Source organism: Mustelus asterias, chromosome 2, assembly GCF_964213995.1.
Source record: "Mustelus asterias chromosome 2, sMusAst1.hap1.1, whole genome shotgun sequence".
Lineage (NCBI taxonomy): Eukaryota > Metazoa > Chordata > Chondrichthyes > Carcharhiniformes > Triakidae > Mustelus > Mustelus asterias.
In genome coordinates, this window is record NC_135802.1 from 4,787,546 (window position 1) to 4,807,579 (window position 20,034).

The following is a 20,034-nucleotide window of genomic DNA, read 5'->3' on the forward strand; positions in this document are numbered from 1 at the left end:
TAGGTGGTGGATATGATTTGGGAATTCAGGTGGTGAGTTACTTGAATGTAAAATCCAAGCCTCTGACCTCCCTCGTAATCAGAGTATTGTAAAGCTGGTCCAGTTCAGTTTCTGGTTAATACTGACCCCGTCGGATGTCGAGGGCACAGACATCAGCGATGGTAATGCCAGCTTCCTTATGTTGGAGATGCTCATTACCTGACATTTATGTGGCGCGAATGTTACTTGCCACTTAACAGCCCTAATCTGAATTCAGCCAAAGACTTGCTGGATGTGAACACAATTTGTTTCATATCTGGGGAGTTGTGAATGGAACTAAACATTGAGCAATAAAAGCAGACATCCGGCCTTCTGATGGAGGGAAAGTAATCGATGAAGCAGCTGGAGATGTCTGCGCCAAGGACATCACCCTGAGGAACTTCTGCAGAAACACCCTGGAATTAAGATGATTGACCCCCAACACCACCATCTTTCTTTGTGCTTGGTGTGACTCCAACCAGTGGAGAGTTTTACTGGATTCCCCCTGACTTCAGTTTTGCCAGAGCTCCTCTCTGTCACACTCTTATCAAATGCTGTCTTGTAGTCACTCTCGCCTCAGCTCTCAGGCCCAAGTTTGGACCAAGGCTGTAACGAGGAATGGAAGCACCTGGTCATGGTGGAAAACAACACTGGTGAGCAGGTTATTGCTGTACAAATGCTGCTTGATATTTCTTTCAACATCTTCCATCACTTTTCTGATGAACACAAGTAATTTTGCCTGATTGGATTTGTCCTGAAGCACAAGTCGAGCACAACAGCTGGGATGTCATTGGAACCTGCAGCCTTGGCTGTGGCTAGAGAAATCAGCTGTTTCCAGTCATCAGGTCGAGTGAATTAATTGCCCGAGCTCTGGCTTTTAAAAAAATGTATTCCATCATGGGACGCGGGTGTCGCTGATACGGCCAGCCATTTGTTGCCCAGCCCTAATCGCCCTAGAAAAGGTGGTGGTGTGCCACACCTGAACTGTTGCAGTCCATCAGATATTCCTTTAATTTCTCACAAGTGTGTTGGTATAACTGATGGCTTGCTAGGCCATTTCAGAAGGCAGTTGGAAGAGAATAGGCTTATTAGTGATAGCATGGTTTTGTGAACAGGAGGTCATGTGTCTCAAACTTAGAAACATAGAAAAACTACAGCACAAACAGGCCCTTCGGCCCACAAGTTGTGCCGAACATGTCCCTACCTTCTAGGCCTACCTATAACCCTCCATCCTATTAAGCTCCATGTACTCATCCAGGAGTCTCTTAAAAGACCCGATTGAGTTCGCCTCCGCCACCACTGACGGCAGCCGATTCCACTCGCCCACCACCCTCTGTGTGAAAAAAACTTCCCCCTAACATCTCCCCTGTACCAACCCCCCAGCACCCTAAACCTGTGTCCTCTCGTAGCAGACATTTCCACCCTGGGAAAAAGCCTCTGAGAGTCCACCTGATCTATGCCTCTCAACATCTTATACACCTCTATTAGGTCTCCTCTCATCCGTCGTCTCTCCAAGGAGAAAAGACCAAGCTCCCTCAGCCTATCCTCATAAGGCATGCCACTCAATCCAGGCAACATCCTTGTAAATCTCCTCTGCACCCTTTCAATCTTTTCCACATCCTTCCTGTAATGAGGCAACCAGAACTGAGCACAGTACCCCAAGTGGGGTCTGACGAGGGTCTTATATAGCTGCATCATTATTCCCGGACTCCTAAACTCAATCCCTCGATTGATAAAGGCAGCACACCATACGCCTTCTTAACCACCTCCTCCACCTGCGGGGCCCATTTTAGAGTCCTATGGACCTGGACCCCAAGGTCCTTCTGATCCTCTACAGTACTAAGAGTCTTCCCCTTTATATTGTACACCTTCATCCCATTTGACCTACCAAAATGGACCACGACGCATTTATCTGGGTTGAAGTCCATCTGCCACTTGTCCGCCCAGTCTTGCATCCTATCTATGTCCCTCTGTAACTTCTGACATCCCTCCAGACTATCCACAACCTTCATGTCGTCGGCAAACTTACCAACCCATCCCTCCGCTTCCTCATCCAGGTCATTTATGAAAATGACAAACAGGAAGGGTCCCAGAACAGATCCCTGGGGCACACCACTGGTGACCGACCTCCATTTAGAAAAAGACCCATTTATACACACTCTCTACCTCCTTTGGGCAAGCCAGTTCTGGATCCACTGGGCAGCAGCCCCTTGGATCCCATGCCCTCTCACTTTTTCTAGAAGCCTTGCATGGGGGACCTTGTCGAACGCCTTGCTAAAATCCATATAAACCACATCTACCGCCTTCCCTTCGTCAATGTGTTTAGTCACATTTTCGAAGAACTCCACCAGGCTCGTAAGGCACGATCTGCCCTTGACAAAGCCATGCTGAGTATTCTTGAGCATACTAAACCTCTCTAAATGCTCATATATCCTGTCCCTCAGGATCTTCTCCATCAGTTTACCAACCACTGAGGTTAGACTCACCGGTCGGTAATTACCTGGGCTATCCCTATTCCCCTTCTTGAAAATAGGAACCACATCTCCAATCCTCCGGCACCTCTCCCGTCTCCATCGACGACGCAAAGATCATCGCCAGAGGCTCTGCAATCTCTTCCCTCGCCTCCCACAGTAACCTGGGGTACATCCCACCCGGATCCGGCGACTTATCTATCTTGATGCCATTCAAAGATTCCAGCACAACCTCTTTCTTAAAGTCCACATACTCAATCCTTTCAGTCCACCACATGCCCGCAGTACATCCACCCAGGTCCTTCTCTTCTGTGAAAACCGAGGCAAAATACTCATTGAGCACCTCTGCCATTTCTACTGGTTCCGTACAGACTATCCCGCCTTCACCTTTTATAGGCCCTATTCCGTCATGTCTCATCCTTTTACTCTTCACATATTTATAGAACGCCTTAGGGTTCTCCTTAATCCTACCTGCCAGGGCCTTCTCGTGACCCCTTCTGGCTCTCCTAATTTCCTTCTTTAGTCCCTTCCTACAAGCTGTATACTCTTCTAAATCCCTATCTTCGCCAAGCTCTCTGAGCCTTTTGTACGCTTTCCTTTTCTTCTCGACTAGGTCCCGCACAGCTTTCGTGCACCACGGTTCCTTTAACCGACCAACACCTCCCTGTCTGCTCGGAACGTTGTCCTGTAGAACTCTAGACAGACATTCCTTGAAAAACTGCCACCTCTCTTCAGTAGATTTCCCCGAGAATACCTCCTTCCAATTTACTCCTCCAATTTGCTGTCTAATGTCTTCATATTTCCCTTTACTCCATATAAACACTTTCCTAGCTTGCCTGATCCTCTCTTTTTCCAATGCAAGCATAAAGGAGATAGAGTTATGATCGCTATCCCCAAGATGCTCTCCCACAGAGATCTGACACCTGTCCAGGTTCATTCGTCAGTATCAGATCAAGTACAGCCTCTCCTCTTGCAGGCTTGTCCACATGCTGTGTCAGGAAACCCTCCTGAACACACCTAATGAACTCCTCCCCATCCAATCCCCTTACCCTAGGGATATTCCAATCTATGTTTGGGAAATAAAAGTCTCCCATCACAACAACTCTGCTATTATTGCATCTCTCCAGGATCTGTTTCCCTATCTGCTCCTCCACCTCCCTGTTACTATTGGGCGGCCTATAGAAAACTCCCAGCAAAGTGACCGGCCCCTTCCCACTCTGAACTTCCACCCACAGAGACTTGGTGGACAATCCCTCCACAGCATACACCTTCTCTACAGCTGTGACACTATCCATGATCAGCAGTGCCACTCCACCCCCTCTCTTGCCTCCCTCCCTGTCCTTCCTGAAACATCTGAATCCCGGCACCTGGAGTATCCAGTATAAGACTTTGGTTAGGCCGCATTTGGAGTATTGTGTACAATTCTGGTCGCCACACTACCGGAAGGATGTTGATGCATTTGAAAGGGTGCAGAAGAGATTTACCAAGATGTTGCCTGGTTTGAAGGATATGGACTATGAAGAAAGGTTGATCAAACTTGGATTGTTTTCATTGGAGTGTTGGAGAATGAGGGGACGTGATAGAGGTTTACAAGATTAAGACAGGCTTGAATAGAGTGGTTAGTCAGTCTTTTTCCCAGGGTCGAAGAGTCAATTACTCGGGGGCATGGATTTAAAGCAAGAGGGGGAAAGAGAGATGCAAGGTGCAAGTTTTTCATAGAGGGTGGTGAATTCCTGGAACGTGCCGCCAGAGGTGGTGGTGGAAGCAGATTCTATCACAACGTTCAAGAGGCATCTGGATAGATACATGAATAGGCAGGGAATAGAGGGATATGGACCACGTAGAGGCAAGAAAATATTAGATTAGGGAGGCATCTGTATCAGCACAGACTTGATGGGCCAAAGGGCCTGTTCCTGTGCTGTTCTTTATTCTTACGTATCCGTTTAGTGGAGTTGCAACTGAAACAGTGAGTTCAAAGTGTGGTTATTTTTGGGTGTCTTAGAAAGACACGGGATGGGTGAGAAGCATCAAATGAATGCTCAAGATTTCTTTCATTGGAAGAAAACAGTGTGCACGTGCGCGATTCCCAAGGTGTATTTGTGTCATGCCAGTGGTAACTCTTGACTGGTTTGTGTGTCTGTAAAGGTATTACTGGGTAAAGTAATATTGGGAAATTAAATCTTGTGTTTATATTGAGATCTTTCCAACATTTTTATCCTGTTATATAGTTCATTTTACTTGTTTGAATAAATATTTTGTTCTGTAGCAACAGTTCATCAGCCGACTTCTTTGAATTTGTTAATTAACTTTCCTCCATGGTTTCAAAAACAGATGTTAAGATTTTATCAGCCAAGTTTCACTCTGGGATCGGACTTGTCCAGTAGTATCAACTGGGATCGTAACAGACTCAATATTTTGACTTGCAATGTATCAGCAGGAATCTACTTCACAGATAGTTCACTGGGTGATCAATCTCGTCTACAGGTATATTTTGAATTTACCCACCTCATGTGAAGGCTTTGGTTCTTCTGTTCTGGACAAGTACAGATAATTTGTCATGGTCTCCATTATCTAATGCCTTTAGAATTCTAAAACAATTATATCACCTCTCCACCGTTTTTCCAGTATGGGCATAGCCAGTTAATGTTATTATCTGAATAAACCAGCTTCTTACTCATTCTCAGTGCAATTGCACCAACTATTTATAAAGTGACAAGATTACTTCACTATACTAGCTCAATATAGACCTTTTCATACATTCTAACATATGATTTATTTCATTCACTGTCACTTTCCCTTTAAGTTTTTCTTACATTTGTTCAGAAGATGTGGGCATCGCTGGCTCGACCAACATTTATTGTCCTTCCCTAATTGCCCTCAAGAAGGTGGTGGTTAACTGTCTTCTTGAACTGCAGCAGTTCATATGGTGTAGGATCAGTGGTTTAAGGAATAAAGTAAAAGTCTTCCTAGATATCATAGAATCCCTACAGTGCAGGAGGCGGCCATTTGGCCCATTGAGTTTGCACCGACCACAATTCCATCCAAGCCTTATCCCCATAACCACACGTATTTACCATGCTGATCTCCTTGACACTAAGGGGCAATTTAGCATGGCCAATTCACCTAACCCACACATCTTTGGAGTGTGGGAGGAAAGCGGAGCACCGGAGGAAACCCACGCAGACCTGGGGAGAACGTACAAACTCAGGCCGGAATTGAACCCGAATCCTTGGTAATGTGAGGCAGCAGTGCTAACCACTGTGGCATATCGTGAAAGGGAATAAAGTAGATACCATGCCTCCATGAAGCTTTTTGAATTTCCCTACATTACGTTCCCTGTGCCACTTAGCTGTCCATTTCCCGGCTAACCCCGCCCCACCCCCAACCCATTTTAATGAAATTCTCAAATAAATTGGAATGCTCGCTTGGCAAGAACATGTCTTAATGATTCTATACAGGTTACATTTTATGATTATTTTTCTATCTAGATATTCATGATCTTGCCCTGAAAGGCTTTTATAATTTTATCCCAAAATATTAATCTGTAGTTTAATGAGTCACTTTGGTTACCCATTATAAAAACCTGGATTTACATCAGCTTCAATCCAGATAGCTGAAAGATCATAGAAACATAGAAGATAGGAGCAGGAGGAGGCCATTTGGCCCTTTGAGCCTGATCCGCCATTCATCACGATCATAGCTGATCATCTAACTCAGGGGTCTCGAAACTACGGCCCGTGGGCCACATACGGCCCGCAGCAGGCTAACATCTGGCCCGCAGCCAGTGGGGCGGGACGGGATTCCCGCTGCCGAAAACACTCCTGCGGCCGGAACCCCGCCGCTGACTCAGGATCCGGACGTGGGGACTGTAGCCACAGGCCGGACATTTGCTGCTGCTCCGCGCGGTGTCTGATGGACCCATGGAAATCCCCGCCCTCTTTACCGGCCTACTGTCCAATCAGAGCTGCCGTCCTGTGACTGAGTTCATTAAACGAATCAGCAATCGAGACATCTGTTATCCAATTGCCGCTCTGCATTGACTGAGTGACAGCTGCTTTATCCAATCCGTAAGCTCCATCTGTCTGAAATGAGCGAGAACAATGACAATGATGGCGGCAATTCAGACCAATTCAGTTATGGAAGGAAAAAAGAAAAGTGGACAGTGAGTGCCGCCTGTTTAATGAAGAAAGGGGTGTAAAGTACTTCTTTGTACAAGCAGGTGATAAAGCCTTGTGTGTCACATGCAACGAAACTGCTGCAGTTTTGAAGGAGTACAATGTACGTCGGCACCATGAGACCAAACATGAACCAAGTTATTCCCAGTTCACAGGAACACAGCGTTCGGAAAAATTTGAATCGATGCAACGCAGGTTGCTTTCCCAACAAGCTTTTTTTGCGCAGGAGATAACCGAAAATGAAGCTTTAACCAGGGCCAGTTACAAACTAGCGTATGTGTTGGCTAAAAGAGGAAAGCCATTCACCGATGGAGATCTCATCAAAGAGTGGATAATGGAAGCAGTGGAAGAGTTATGCCCAGAAAAAGCAAATCTGTTCAAAATCAGTCTTGCGCCAAATACTGTTGCTCATAGAATTGAGGATATAGGAAGCAATATATTTCATCAAATTGCAGACAAAGCAAGAAATTTTCAGTTGTATTCTCCAGCACTTGATGAATCGACTGATGTGTGTGACACATCACAACTCCTAGTATTCATCCGTGGCGTCGAGTGAATATGGGCGGCACGGTAGCGCAGTGGTTAGCACTGCTGCTTCACAGCTCCAGGGTCCCGGGTTCGATTCCCGGCTCGGGTCATTGTCTGTGTGGAGTTTGCACGTTCTCCTCGTGTCTGCGTGGGTTTCCTCTGGGTGCTCCGGTTTCCTCCCACAGTCCAAAGATGTGCAGTTTAGGTTGATTGGCCAGGTTAAAAATTGCCCCTTAGAATCCTAAAATGCGTAGGTTAGAGGGATTAGCAGGTAAATATGTGGGGGTAGGGCCTGGGTGGGATTGTGGTCGGTGCCGACTCGATGGGCCGAATGGCCTCCTTCTGCACTGTAGGGTTTCTATGATTTCTATGAATTTAATGTGACACAAGAATTAGCATTAGTGCATAGCATGCACAGCACAGTAACTGGAGAAGACATCTTCAAAGAATTGCAAAAAACTGTGTTAGAATATAACCTGGAGTGGAATAAACTGCAATGCGTGACAATTGATGGAAGAAAGAACATGTCTGGGGTGAAGAAAGGTTTGGTTGGACAAAATCACAAAAGCTTGTGAGGTTACATAAGAACATAAGAAATAGGAGGAGTAGGCCATCTAGCCCCTCGAGCCTGCCCCGCCATTCAATATCATGGCTGATTTGATAGTGGTTTAGTTCCACTTACCCGCCCGCTCCCCAAAACCCTTAATTCCCTTATTGATCAGAAATCTATCTACCTGTGACGTGAACAAATTAAACAGGTAGCCTCCACTGCTTCAATGGGCAGAGAATTCCAGGGATTCACTACCCTCTGAGAGAAGAAGTTCCTCCTCAACTCTGTCCTAAACTGACTCCCCCTTATTTTGAGGCTGTGTCCTCTAGTTCTTGTTTCCTTTCTAAGTGGAAACAATCTCTCTGCCTCTACCCTGTCTAGCCCCTTCATTATCTTATATGTCTCTATAAGATCTCCCCTCAGCCTTCTAAACTCCACGAGTACAGGCCCAACCTACTCAATCTCTCCTCATAAGCTAACCCCCTCATCTCCGGTATCAACCTGGTGAACCTTCTCTGTACTCCCTCCAAGGCCAATATATCCTTCCGCAAATAAGGGGACCAAAATTGCACACAGTACTCCAGTTGCAGCCTCACCAGTACCTTGTACAGTTGCAGCAAGACCTCCCTGTTTTTATACTCGACGAGGGAAGGGCCGTGGATGTCGTCTATATGGACTTTAGTAAAGCGTTTGACAAAGTCCCTCATGGTAGGTTGGTGCAAAAGGTTGGATCTCATGGGATAAAGGGGGCGGTGGCTAGATGGGTGGAGAACTGGCTTGGTCACAAAAGACAGAGGGTGGTAGTGGAAGGGTCTTTTTCCGGCTGGATGCCTGTGACTAGTGGTGTTCCGCAGGGCTCTGTATTGGGACCTCTGCTGTTTGTGATTGATATAAACAATCTGGAAGAAGGTGCAACTGGGGTGATCAGTAAGTTTGCGGACGACACGAAAATGGCTGGACTTGCAGATAGTGAGGAACATTGTCAGAGGCTACAGAAGGATATAGATAGGCTGGAAATTTGGGCAAAGAAATGGCAGATGGAATTCAATCCAGATAAATGCGAAGTGATGCATTTTGGTAGAACTAATGTAGGGGGGAGCTATACGATAAATGGCAGAACCATAAAGGTTGTCGATACGCAGAGGGACCTGGGTGTGCAAGTCCACAGATCCTTAAAGGGGACGTCACAGGTGGAGAAGGTAGTGAATAAGGCATATGGCATGCTTGCCTTTATAGGACGGGGCATAGAGTATAAAAGTTGGGGTCTGATGTTGCAGTTGTATAGAACGTTGGTTCGGCCGCATTTGGAATACTGCGCCCAGTTCTGGTCGCCACACTAGCAGAAGGACGTGGAGGCTTTAGAGAGAGTGCAGAGGAGGTTTACCAGGATGTTGCCTGGTATGGAGTATGGTACGAGTACAGGCCCAATCTACTCAATCTCCCCTCATAAGCTAACCCCCTCATCTCCGGTATCAACCTGGTGAACCTTCTCTGTATTCCCTCCAAGGCCAATAAATCCTTCCGCAAATAAGGGGACCAAAATTGCACACAGTACTCTAGTTGCGGCCTCACCAGTACCTTGTACAATTGCAGCAAGACCTCCCTGCTTTTATACTCCATCCCCTTTGCGATAAAGGCCAACATTCCATTTGCCTTCTTGATCACCTGCTGCACCTGCAAACTGAGTTTTTGCGATTCATCCACAAGGACCCCCACGTCCCCCTCCACAGTAGCATGTTGTAATTTTTCACCATTTAAATAATAGCCCATTTTACTATTATTCCTTCCAAAGTGGATAACCTCACACTTGTCAACGTTATACTCCATCTGCCAGATCCTCGCCCACTCACTTAGCCTATCCAAATCTCTCTGCAGACTTTCCGCATCCTCCACGCAATTCGCTTTCCCACTCATCTTTGTGTCATCCGCAAACTTTGTTACCCTACACTCGGTCCCCTCCTCCAGATCGTCTATGTATATGGTAAACAGTTGAGGCCCCAGCACCGATCCCTGCAGCACGCCACTAGTCACCAACTGCCAGCCAGAAAAACACCCATTTATTCCGACTCTGCTTTCTGTTAGATAGCCAATCCTCAATCCACGCTAACACTTTACCCCCAACTCCGTGTACCTTAATCTTCTGCAGCAACCTTTTGTGAGGCACCTTATCGAGCACCTTCTGGAAATCTAAAAACACCACATCCATCGGTTCCCCTCTGTCAACTGCACTCGTTACATCTTCATAAAATTCCAGTTAATTCGTCAAACACGACTTTCCCTTCATGAATCCTTGCTGCGTCTGCTTGATCGAACCATTTTTTTCCAGGTGTCCTGCTATTTCTTCTTCAATGATGGATTCCACTAATTTCCCAACTACGGACGTTAAGCTACCGGCCTGTAGTTACCTGCCTTTTGTCTACCTCCTTTTTAAAACAGTGGCGTCACATTAGCTGTTTTCCAATCAGCCGGCACTTCCCCAGAGTCCAGCGAATTTTGATAAATTACAACCAACACATCTGCTATTACTTCTGCCATTTCTTTCAGTACCCTGGGATGCATTCCAGGGTTGGTGGATTCTCAAAGCCCATGTTTCTGCATTGCATTATCCATCAACAAGCATTGTGCGGAAAATATGTGGATATGTCTTGCGTTCTGAAACCTGTTGTTTCAACAGTGAATCTCATTCGATCTCACGGGCTTAATCATCGCCAATTTCGTGGTTTTCTGAAAGAAACTGATTCTGAGTTCGGTGACTTGCCTTATTATACAGCAGTTCGATGGCTTAGTTGTAGAAAGATTCTATTACGGTTCTTTCAGCTCAGAGAGGAAACTGATTCCTTTCTCACAGAGAAGAATCGACCCGAACCACTTTTATCAAACACTGACTGGCTTTGGAAATTGGCATTTTTTGCAGACATGACAGGCCATATGAATCAATTGAATCTAAAGTTGCAAGGTGAAACAAATTTGATTTGTGATCTATTCGCGCAAGTCAAGGCATTCAGAACAAAACTGATGCTATTTCAAGGACAGCTGAAAGTTCATAACTTGGTTCATTTTTCATATTGCGAAAAATTTCATGAAGAAAGTGAAGCAAAATCTCCTTCTTCATTTGCAACAGAAATCATTAAGGACTTGCAAAAACAATTTCAGGAACTATTTTCCGATCTTGATGGAAACACAGATGAAATAAAGCTGTTTCAAAATCAATTTGGCTGCAATGTTGAAACACTCCCAAGTCAGTTTCAAATGGAAATTATTGATCTGCAATCAGATGACATGCTGAAAGACAAGTATAAAGAAGGAAATCTGATCCAATTTTATAAATCTTTGCAGCCTGAGCAGTTTCCAAATTTGAAGCATTTTGCTTGTGGATTTGTATCAGTTTTTGGTACAACGTATCTATGTGAACAAACATATGTCAAGTCCAAATATCGAGCAAATTTATCTGATGAGCATTTGAAGTCCATTCTAATAATGGGCTCCTCAAGCTTGAAATCTCAGTTCAGCAATATTTTGAAATTAAAAAAGCAGTTGCATCATTCCCATTAATCTTGTGCAAAACTTCATGATTTGTTGGTTACGAATGAAAACTCCAATTGCCAGAATTGTGTAGAAAGGTGCAGACTGAATTTATTTTTGTTCGACCTTTATTAATGGTTCAAGTTTATTTTGAATTTCTTTGCTTTGTTTTACTGAAGTTCTTTCTTGGATCTACCCTGTCTCGTCCTCTAGATCTGTTAAGAGTTCCTGTCATTCTTCCACTCATTTCCTTAAGAATAGTTTTCAACTTTTCTGCAACACCCTCATAACTGGCAGGCTAACATCAATGACTCCAGAGCATGGGGTTGCTTAACACAAAGCAAAATAGAATGGATCAAAGCCACTGAACATCAACATCTCACCCTACTACTCTCATCTTTGTTGGTGCAACCAACGTGCAGCAGTGTGGAAACAGCTGGATGCCTCTATTTGAGAAAAACTTATCTTGCTTCCTGCTGAAGGTACACATCAACCAAGGGTACTGAGTACCAATGGATATTAATTCCAGATGCTACAAGAACTGCTGAGTATTTCCAGCATTTTCTGTTTTTATTTCAGATTTCCAGTATCTGCAGTATTTTAGTTGAGCAGCATTTCTGGTAGAGATCCGTTAACCATAATACAGGCTGGGGATTAATTCTGAACCAACAGTTCAGACACACTCCCTTCATTAAAATGGCTATTAAAGGGATACTCACTCATTTGTTAAAAATTATTTTGAAGAGAAAAAGTTGAGATGTACAGACAGAAGATATAACTTGAACTTGTGTGGAAATATTCTAATGACAATTCAACTGTGAATCATGAAACGATAATATTTAAAACAAAGAGAAAATGCTGGAAAAACTCAGCTGGTCTGGCAGCATCTGTGGAGGGAGAAACAGAGTTAATGTTGAGAGTCAGTATGACTCGTCTTCAGAGTGATAATCAACGCAGCCATTTACTTTGCTTAAACATACAAAAACAGAACTGAAATATTTTAAAACAATTGATGTGAAAAAGTGCTTAGAAATATTATTTGAAACCTTGTGCGCCATTGCTTGAATCACATCTCACAAATGCTGGCACTCTGAGTGGCAACTGTGATTCACCCCCAGCAATAATCATACCAAAAATAGCTGTGTAAATAATTTATGTCAGTTGTCATAACCCCAGTTTATATTTCTAGCTCACTGGCTTATTCCATGTCAGCTTTCTATTTGAAAGGATGATGGGTTCATGATTCCACTAACTCTCCCTGACTGAGCTTCGGAGAATCAGCAGCTGCCGTACTGAATGAAAGGTATTGTGTACATTGGAACCTTCAATGAGAAGAGAATTCGGGCTGGAACAGCAAATGTTGCCAATGAAAGTACAATATTAGTTCAACAGAAAGGTCTCCCTCAGTGCGTTTCCTGGCTTGTAGCCACTCAGAAATCAGGAGACAACATAATTCTGAGGGCCCAGCCTTATTCGGGCCACATCCAAGTGCACTTCAGTTAATGCTGGATAGGAATTAAAGTCCCGTTAAAGCAGCTTATGGCATTGTATAAAAGTAACGCACAGTCTTGAACTCACAAGTTGTAACAATGATACCACCTAAAACCTTCAATGGCACCATTATCAAATCCAACAACATTTCTGTGGCGTGGCAGCGGGTCGGTGGGGTCACCACTGACGAGAATTTTGGACTGGAACAGCCACATCAACATGTTGGCTACAAGAGCAGAGCAAAACAGAGGTTGGATGCATAAGGGGCCTTTCTAATGTCTCAAACATTATCTAGAAATCTTAAAAGTCAGGAGAGTGGTGGAATAGTCACTTCATCTGGATTGCATACATCCACATCACTCAAAGTTCAACATTATTAAAGACGCAGCAATTAATTTGATTGGCATCCTGCCACTGAACCGAATACTCATCACCACACTGTAGCTGCAGAATGCATAATCTGAAGGATGCAATGCAGTAACACACCAATGTTACTTTGATAACATCTTCCTCTTACATGCCAACCTCTATGATGAAGAAATGAGCAACAATATCATGGGTTTTGATTATATTGTCACATGTATTAACATAGTGAAAAGTATTGTTTCATGGGTGCTATACAGACAAAGCATACCATTCATAGAGAAGGAAAGGAGTGCAGAATGTAGTGTTACAGTCATAGCTAGGGTGTAGAGAAAGATCAACTTAATGCAAGGTAAGTCCATTCAATAGTCTGACAGCAGCAGGGAAGAAGCTGTTCTTGAGTCGGTTGGTAAGTGACCTCAGATTTTTGTATCTTTTTCCTGACGAAAGAAGGTGGAATGTCAGTGCCTTCACCTTGGACACCGACCTGACAGACAGACAGAAATTGCAACATGGCCACTGGGCAACGTCCTGGAATTCATTGGCTCTCCCACAGTGGCTTTTGCCAATCTGGGAATTGCAGACATTCAAGGCGGCTTCAAATCGCATTCTGAGTGACCAGAACAAATATATTCCAAAATCGTGCGCATGTCCTAGATACTTTGCTCCCACCACTAAACCTCTCCACCCTCCCCAAGCCCAGTATTCTCCTCTCCACCTTAGTTAACATAGGCTCAATAAGCACAAATGAAGATCAATCCTGCCTGCTCAGTAACACGAAATACAGGTCAATAAGGCACCAGATTAACACTGAAATTGGAGCTTGGAAAGACTTCTCAAACTTAAAGCAAAATAACTCCTCGAAAGGATATTGTTGTTTCCCCCAGTTAACTCAAATCACTCGAGATATTGGTTACAGTTCAGGAATTGTGACGGTTGCATAGTGGTAATGTCACTGGACAAAAATCCAGAGGCCCAGACAAGTTCAAAACCGACCATGGCAGCTGGGGGAGTTTAATTAATTTTAAATAAAACGCTAGTCTCATTAATATTGATCATGAGACAACTGGCTGGTTAGGAACATCCATCTAGTTCACTAATGTCCTTTAGGGAAGGAAATCTTTCACCTTTACCTGGTCTGGCCTACGTGTGACTCCAGACCCATAGTAATGCCCTCTGAAATGATTGAGAAAGCCACTTAGTTCAAGGGCAATAAATGATGGCTTTCGCTGTTGTGTCCACATCCAATGAAGAAATAAAAAAACATGGCTAGAGAAAAAGATCTAAATTGAATGACACATCCATACCTGCCCCCATGCCTCCAACAGGCCTTCACATTAAGCTGTATCCAACTGAAGGTTAGCAACAATATTGAAACTTAATTCAAATTGGGAGATCCACATGGTAGTCCATTTAGTGATTCCAACATCAGTCAATCCGCACGCCAACCAGTTTTTAAAATAAGTTTATTAGTGTCATAAGTAGGCTTACATTAACACTGCAATGAAGTTACTGTCAAAATTCCCTCGTCACCACACTCCGGCGCCTGTTCGGGTACACTGAGGGAGAATTTAGCACAGCCAATGCACCAAACCATTAACCTAGAGTTAGTTAGTTGTCCTGAAGCATCAACAGCAAAAGTAAAATATATCTCCAGGTGACAAGAAGTGAATAATTCCTCACTTGAGGAACAAGTATTTTAATTTCACGTTTCTGTTTTTGTAACAAACGTTGGTCCAAATCTGACAAACTGCATACACTGTTACAATCAGGAAAGACTAACTTGCACAATGCCGGTGTACATTTGTTTTCTCGGTAAATGTCAAGGTAAAACCAAGAACCAGGAAAATGACTGGCTCAGCATGACTGCTTCCTGACCAGTACAGTATCCATGGAATGATTTAAGCATGGACACTTGTTTAGGTGTGAATGACAATCTCCTGAGGATTGTTCATTGTAGAGATAAGATTATTATTGGAAGCCTCATGCCATTATTTGTTTTTTCTCTGGTCCACCTGGAAACTCTGATTGCAGGCATTCAAAGCCAAAGCAGAGAAATAAACCACTTGGAATCATACGAACCATTGTAGGCTCTAGAAGCAACAGATGGTGATGGAGCAGACTGTAGTTTTAAAATGCTAAATCTATTTGCGCTGCCATTATACACAATCTGCCCTACTTGTTGTAAACATAATTTCTGTATTTATAGAATCTAGGAGGCAGCCCTGTGAAATGCAATGTTTTCACTTCTGCTATGACATTGTGACTGTGCTCCGAAACGAAGCCAAGCACACATGGTATCCTCAGAAAAGTGACCATCACCGATGCTAGCTTCTCATCCGGTCAACATTCCTTCATGCTTTGCGCCACAGACCTGCCGTATTTTAAAAAGGTCTTTACAATATGAATTTCTTGAAGCGGTAAATGTGTTAGTTAGCAGAACCTTGTATCAAAGGTTTCACCCGGTGACTTGATCTGCAGTGCTCCAGTAATCCTGAATGTAGTTGCTGTCGATGGAGCCCCACTGAACCATTGCAGTTAATCAAACTGATTCAAGTGCAAGAGATCGACAATTCTTGGAGCATATGCTGAATCCACAAACTCTCAGCACTTTCTCCAGTGAGGTTCACAGCTTCTGGAATTTTCCCACTATTCTAATTATATTCTGAGAATTGGTACTATTTGTTAAATCCAAGAAATATCTTAAACAATCGGATCAATTACAGATAAACCTTAATTCAGAATCAAGGGCTGAGCTCGTCTTGTAACCACACCCTCATCAAAAGAGACCGAACCAGTGAAATGATGTCACTGACTAGAAATCCTAATTGTTCTGCTCTGCCTCATGTGTAATTTATTCATTATGAATATTAATTATTTTAGAATTGGGGCCCAGATCGCAGAGTGCATGGGTACACAACTTCAAAATTACTTGCCCACTCTCTGCAAATTCCCTGGGAATATGATAAATACCAGACAGCCTTATCTTGAAGCCAGTAACCCAATCTGCAAGTACTGAAATGAAGTCAGGACTCAGAAACATTGGAGCAGGAGGAGGCCATTTGGCCCTTCGAGTCTGCTCCGCCGTTCATTACGATCATGGCTGATCGTCCAACTCAATAGCCTAATCCTGCTTTCTCCCCATAACCTTTGATTCTGTTCGCACCAAGTCTATATCCAGGCGTCTCTTGAATACATTCAATAAGACTCGGGCACAATGCCAGGAAAAAGTTCTCCCTCACCTGAGGTTTGGCAATGCAAGATCCCATCAGAAACTGCAAGACCACAAAGTTTCTTTTAAAAAATAATTCTTCAGGCTATGGATACCACTGGTAAGAACAGTATCTAGTGCACATCCCTGGATGCCCTTGAGAAGGTTGTGGGTCTTCTTTCAGAAATGGCAACATGACAAACATCCAAATTAGGAGTAGACCACTCGGCCCCTCAAGCCTGCTTCAACATTCAGTAAGATCATGGTTGGTCAAACAGTAACCTCAACTCAATGGGCGGCACGGTGGCACAGTGGTTAGTGCTGCTGCCTCAGAGCGCCAGGGACCTGGTTTGATTCCCAGCTTGGGTCACTGTCTGCATGTTCTCCTCGTGTCGGCGTGGGTTTCCTCTGGGTGCTCCAGTTTCCTCCCACAGTCCGAAAGACGTTGGGTGCTGGTTAGGTGCATTGGTCATGCTAAATTCTCCCTCAGTGTACCCAAACAGGCACCAGAGTGTGGTAACTAGGGGATTTTCACAGTAACTTCATTGCCGTGTTAATGTAAGCCTACTTGTGACACTAATAAATAAACTTAAACCTCTCCACGTTCCCACCTACCTCCAATAATGCTTCACTCCCTTGCTTATCAAGAATCTACCTCACACTGCCTTAAAAACATTCAAAGACTGCTTCCACCAACTTTTGAGAAAGGGAGTTCCAAAGACTCACAATCCTTGGGGGAGAAAATTCTCATCTCTACTTGAAACGGATGATCCCTCACTCTAGATTCTCCCATAAAAGGAAACACTCTTCCCATATCCATCTTATAAGATCCTGACTGATGTCTTGATACGTTTCAATCAAGCCACTGCTTACTCTTCTAAATTTCAACTGAGTTCCAGCATTCTGTGATTGAGATTCCTACTAGACAACAGTTTGTATGGGACACAAAACCAGAATGTTAAGAGGAAATAAACTGTTCATAAAATACTCCATTGCTGTTGAGTTGCATACCATTGCGGTACATTATCTTGTTGAGTTTGTCTTCCATCAGCTCTGCATTTATTATTGCTGATGTGGAGATGCCCTTTATTATTTACTTTATTATTGCTTACATAACAGATGGAAGGGGGGGGAAAAAAAACAATGAGTGTTGGTACATATTATGACCAGGCTTCCGCCACTCAGCTCAAGCTTCAATCACATCATGCTACCAGAACAAAACTGAAAGTAGACACATCCAGTTCACAGTGGATTCGTAATTACAATGAATTGTGAAAAATAATATTTGAGGAAACGTGAAAACTCTTCACAGCAACAACTATTAATCAACAAACCTTTTTCTAAAAAAAAACAGACAGCCTTGTGTACAAAGCAGGGCTGGGTGGACTAATAATGGTGACCTCGTTTAAAAACTTTAAATTAAAAACTGGAAAGTTTTTTTTCTCACCAGGCAATAATATTCGTATCATTGGTTTAAAAACAACAAGGAAGTTAGCATGTTATTTTTTTAAACCAGCTATTTGACAGACCGTGTGTTTATCGGAATGCCCACGCCCCCATGCCTGTGTGTTGTTAAAGATGCGGCCTTGGGTCAATCTCCCCGGATCAGGTTCACTTACCGCACTCCAGCAGATGAGCTCATTGGTGTCAGGGTCCTCGATTAAAGTCCACAGCTTCGTGAGGAAAGCGGGCACATTGCTGCCGTGCGCGTCCATCCGGAGCCGAGAGGCCAAGCGGCGGATCCCAGCCCCGGGCTAAGGAGGAGAGAAAAAAGCGGCAGGAACGCGGGAGGGAGGGCGGTGCTGGAGAATTGAAACACGGGCCGGGAAGAAAGAAATCACTGTCTGACCTCAACCACACACCGAAGAGGAGGGAAGAGGGGGAATTATAATCAAGCACAAGCAATCCTCTCGCTCTCTCCAACAACACTTTACCCCACAACTACACACTCCCCAGCAACCGCCGCCATCTTACTCACGCAGCAACTCGGCGCCCCTCCCCCCACACACACAAATCACTCTCTTCATTTACCTCACATTTTGAAATATCTAATTTTTTCCTCCCTTCAGCATCGAAAACAAACCCACTCGTTATCCTGCGGCTGCTCATAACGTCTTTATTAACAATAAAGGCGAAAAAAATCAACGTTAACCTTTGACCTGCTGGCCAACAAACAGTCACGTTCCCCTTTCGCCGAATAGTTTTCATGGAGAATTCTTTTTTGCGAAGATTTCTCGTGGTCTGCTCATTCTGTTCAATTGTCTTTTCACCCGCGATGTGAGCAATGATTTTCTCTTTGGTTTTATTTCCCTATCGGACGGATGTTTGACCTCTGACCTCGCTCCCACCGCCGCTCCTGCAGTAAGATGGCGGCTGAGAGCATGTCGGCGTCTGCGAGCAGGAGCATGTCGGCGTCTGCGAGCAGGAGCAGCCCGGGTGGAGGCACTAAGAGGCCGCTCTCCGGCCTTCAGGAGAAGGACCAGGTCTGGCTCTCTGTATTTTGCTGGCATTTTAACCTGTGTTTAAAAAGTTAACGGGCCTGTGATCTTCCATTGAAGCCAGGCGACGGGGGACAGATCTGCTATCGAAGCCTCTAACGTGGTCCTGGATTGGAACCTGAATGGCATTCAGTTTTTGAGTTGTTGGTTTTTCTATCTTACGATATTTGCGAAGGGGCCACTGCAGCTCGTATAGGTTGATTGATTTAACAGGATAACGTTGCTCTCTGATCCTTGAAGGTAGTCTTAAGAGTTACTGGAAAAGTATTTATTGTGTGTTTGGTTCATTAACTTTTGCATTAACGCTGCATGGAATCTCGAGAGTGCAAAAGGAGGCCATTCAGTCCATCAAGCCTGCACCGACCCACCAATAAAGCATTTTACGCAGGCCCAATCCCCGTAATCCTATGTATTTACCCTAACCTACACATCTTTGGACACTAAAGAGCAATTTAGCATAACCAGTCCACCGAACCTGCACATCTTTGGACTGTGGGAGGAAACCAGAGCATCTGGAGGAAACCCATGCAGACATGGGGAGACATGTTGGTGATATCTTGGTTGGACGCTCTTGAGATTGGCCTGATTGAAGTCCCCGACCACATCATTTGTAGTGGTATATATTTCTTCTAGCACAGTCTTCACATTTACATGGGGTGTGATGTAAACTGCTGTTGGCATAAAAGAGGTAAACTTCTGCGGCACATATGAATCATAGAATCTCGACAGTGCACAATCCCACCCAGGCCCTATTCCCCTGACCTGACGTATTTACCCTGTTAATCCCCCTTACACTAAGGGTTAATTTAGCATAGTCAAATCAACCTAACCCGCACATCTCTGGACTGTGGGAGAAAACTGGAGCACCTGGAGGAAACCCACGCAGACACAGGGAGAATGTGCAAACTCCACACAGACGGTGACCTGAGGCCGGAATTGAACCTGGGTCCCTGGTGCTGTGAGGCAGCAGTGCTAACCACTGTGCCACTGTACTGCCTGTAGTAGGGGTGGCAGTTCAGTGTCAGGTACTCTAGGTCCAGGGAGCAGAAACTCGCCAGTGTTGCCATGTCTAGCATTGAGGTGTTGATTAGATGGCTGACCCTACGTCCCCGGCTTGCCTGAGGCTGCCATGCGGTTCATTCTGTGTACACTGGTCCCTTAAGGTAGCAGGGCAGGTGCATAAGGTATTAAGAAGACAAATGATATT

At 44.4% G+C, this 20,034-nt stretch overlaps 2 protein-coding genes across 5 annotated transcripts in view; one reads left to right on the forward strand and one right to left on the reverse strand.

The window, feature by feature from the left end:
- hsf1 (heat shock transcription factor 1) overlaps positions 1-18,325 on the reverse strand; it is a 71,986-nt gene extending 53,661 nt beyond the window's left edge. For 3 of the 4 annotated variants that reach the window (XM_078230131.1, XM_078230113.1, XM_078230103.1), the window contains exon 1: positions 17,949-18,317. In XM_078230131.1, the coding sequence (XP_078086257.1) occupies positions 17,949-18,044 (96 nt within the window). In that variant the 5' untranslated portion in view covers positions 18,045-18,317. Of the gene's footprint in view, positions 1-17,948 lie in introns of all 4 variants that reach the window. The other variant, XM_078230121.1, reaches the window with a different exon arrangement.
- Positions 18,326-18,513: 188 nt separating this feature from the next.
- bop1 (BOP1 ribosomal biogenesis factor) overlaps positions 18,514-20,034 on the forward strand; it is a 170,293-nt gene continuing 168,772 nt past the window's right edge. Inside the window, exon 1 of the mRNA XM_078230144.1 lies at positions 18,514-18,812. Within this exon, the coding sequence (XP_078086270.1) occupies positions 18,696-18,812 (117 nt within the window). The 5' untranslated portion in view covers positions 18,514-18,695. The remainder of the gene's footprint in view (positions 18,813-20,034) is intronic.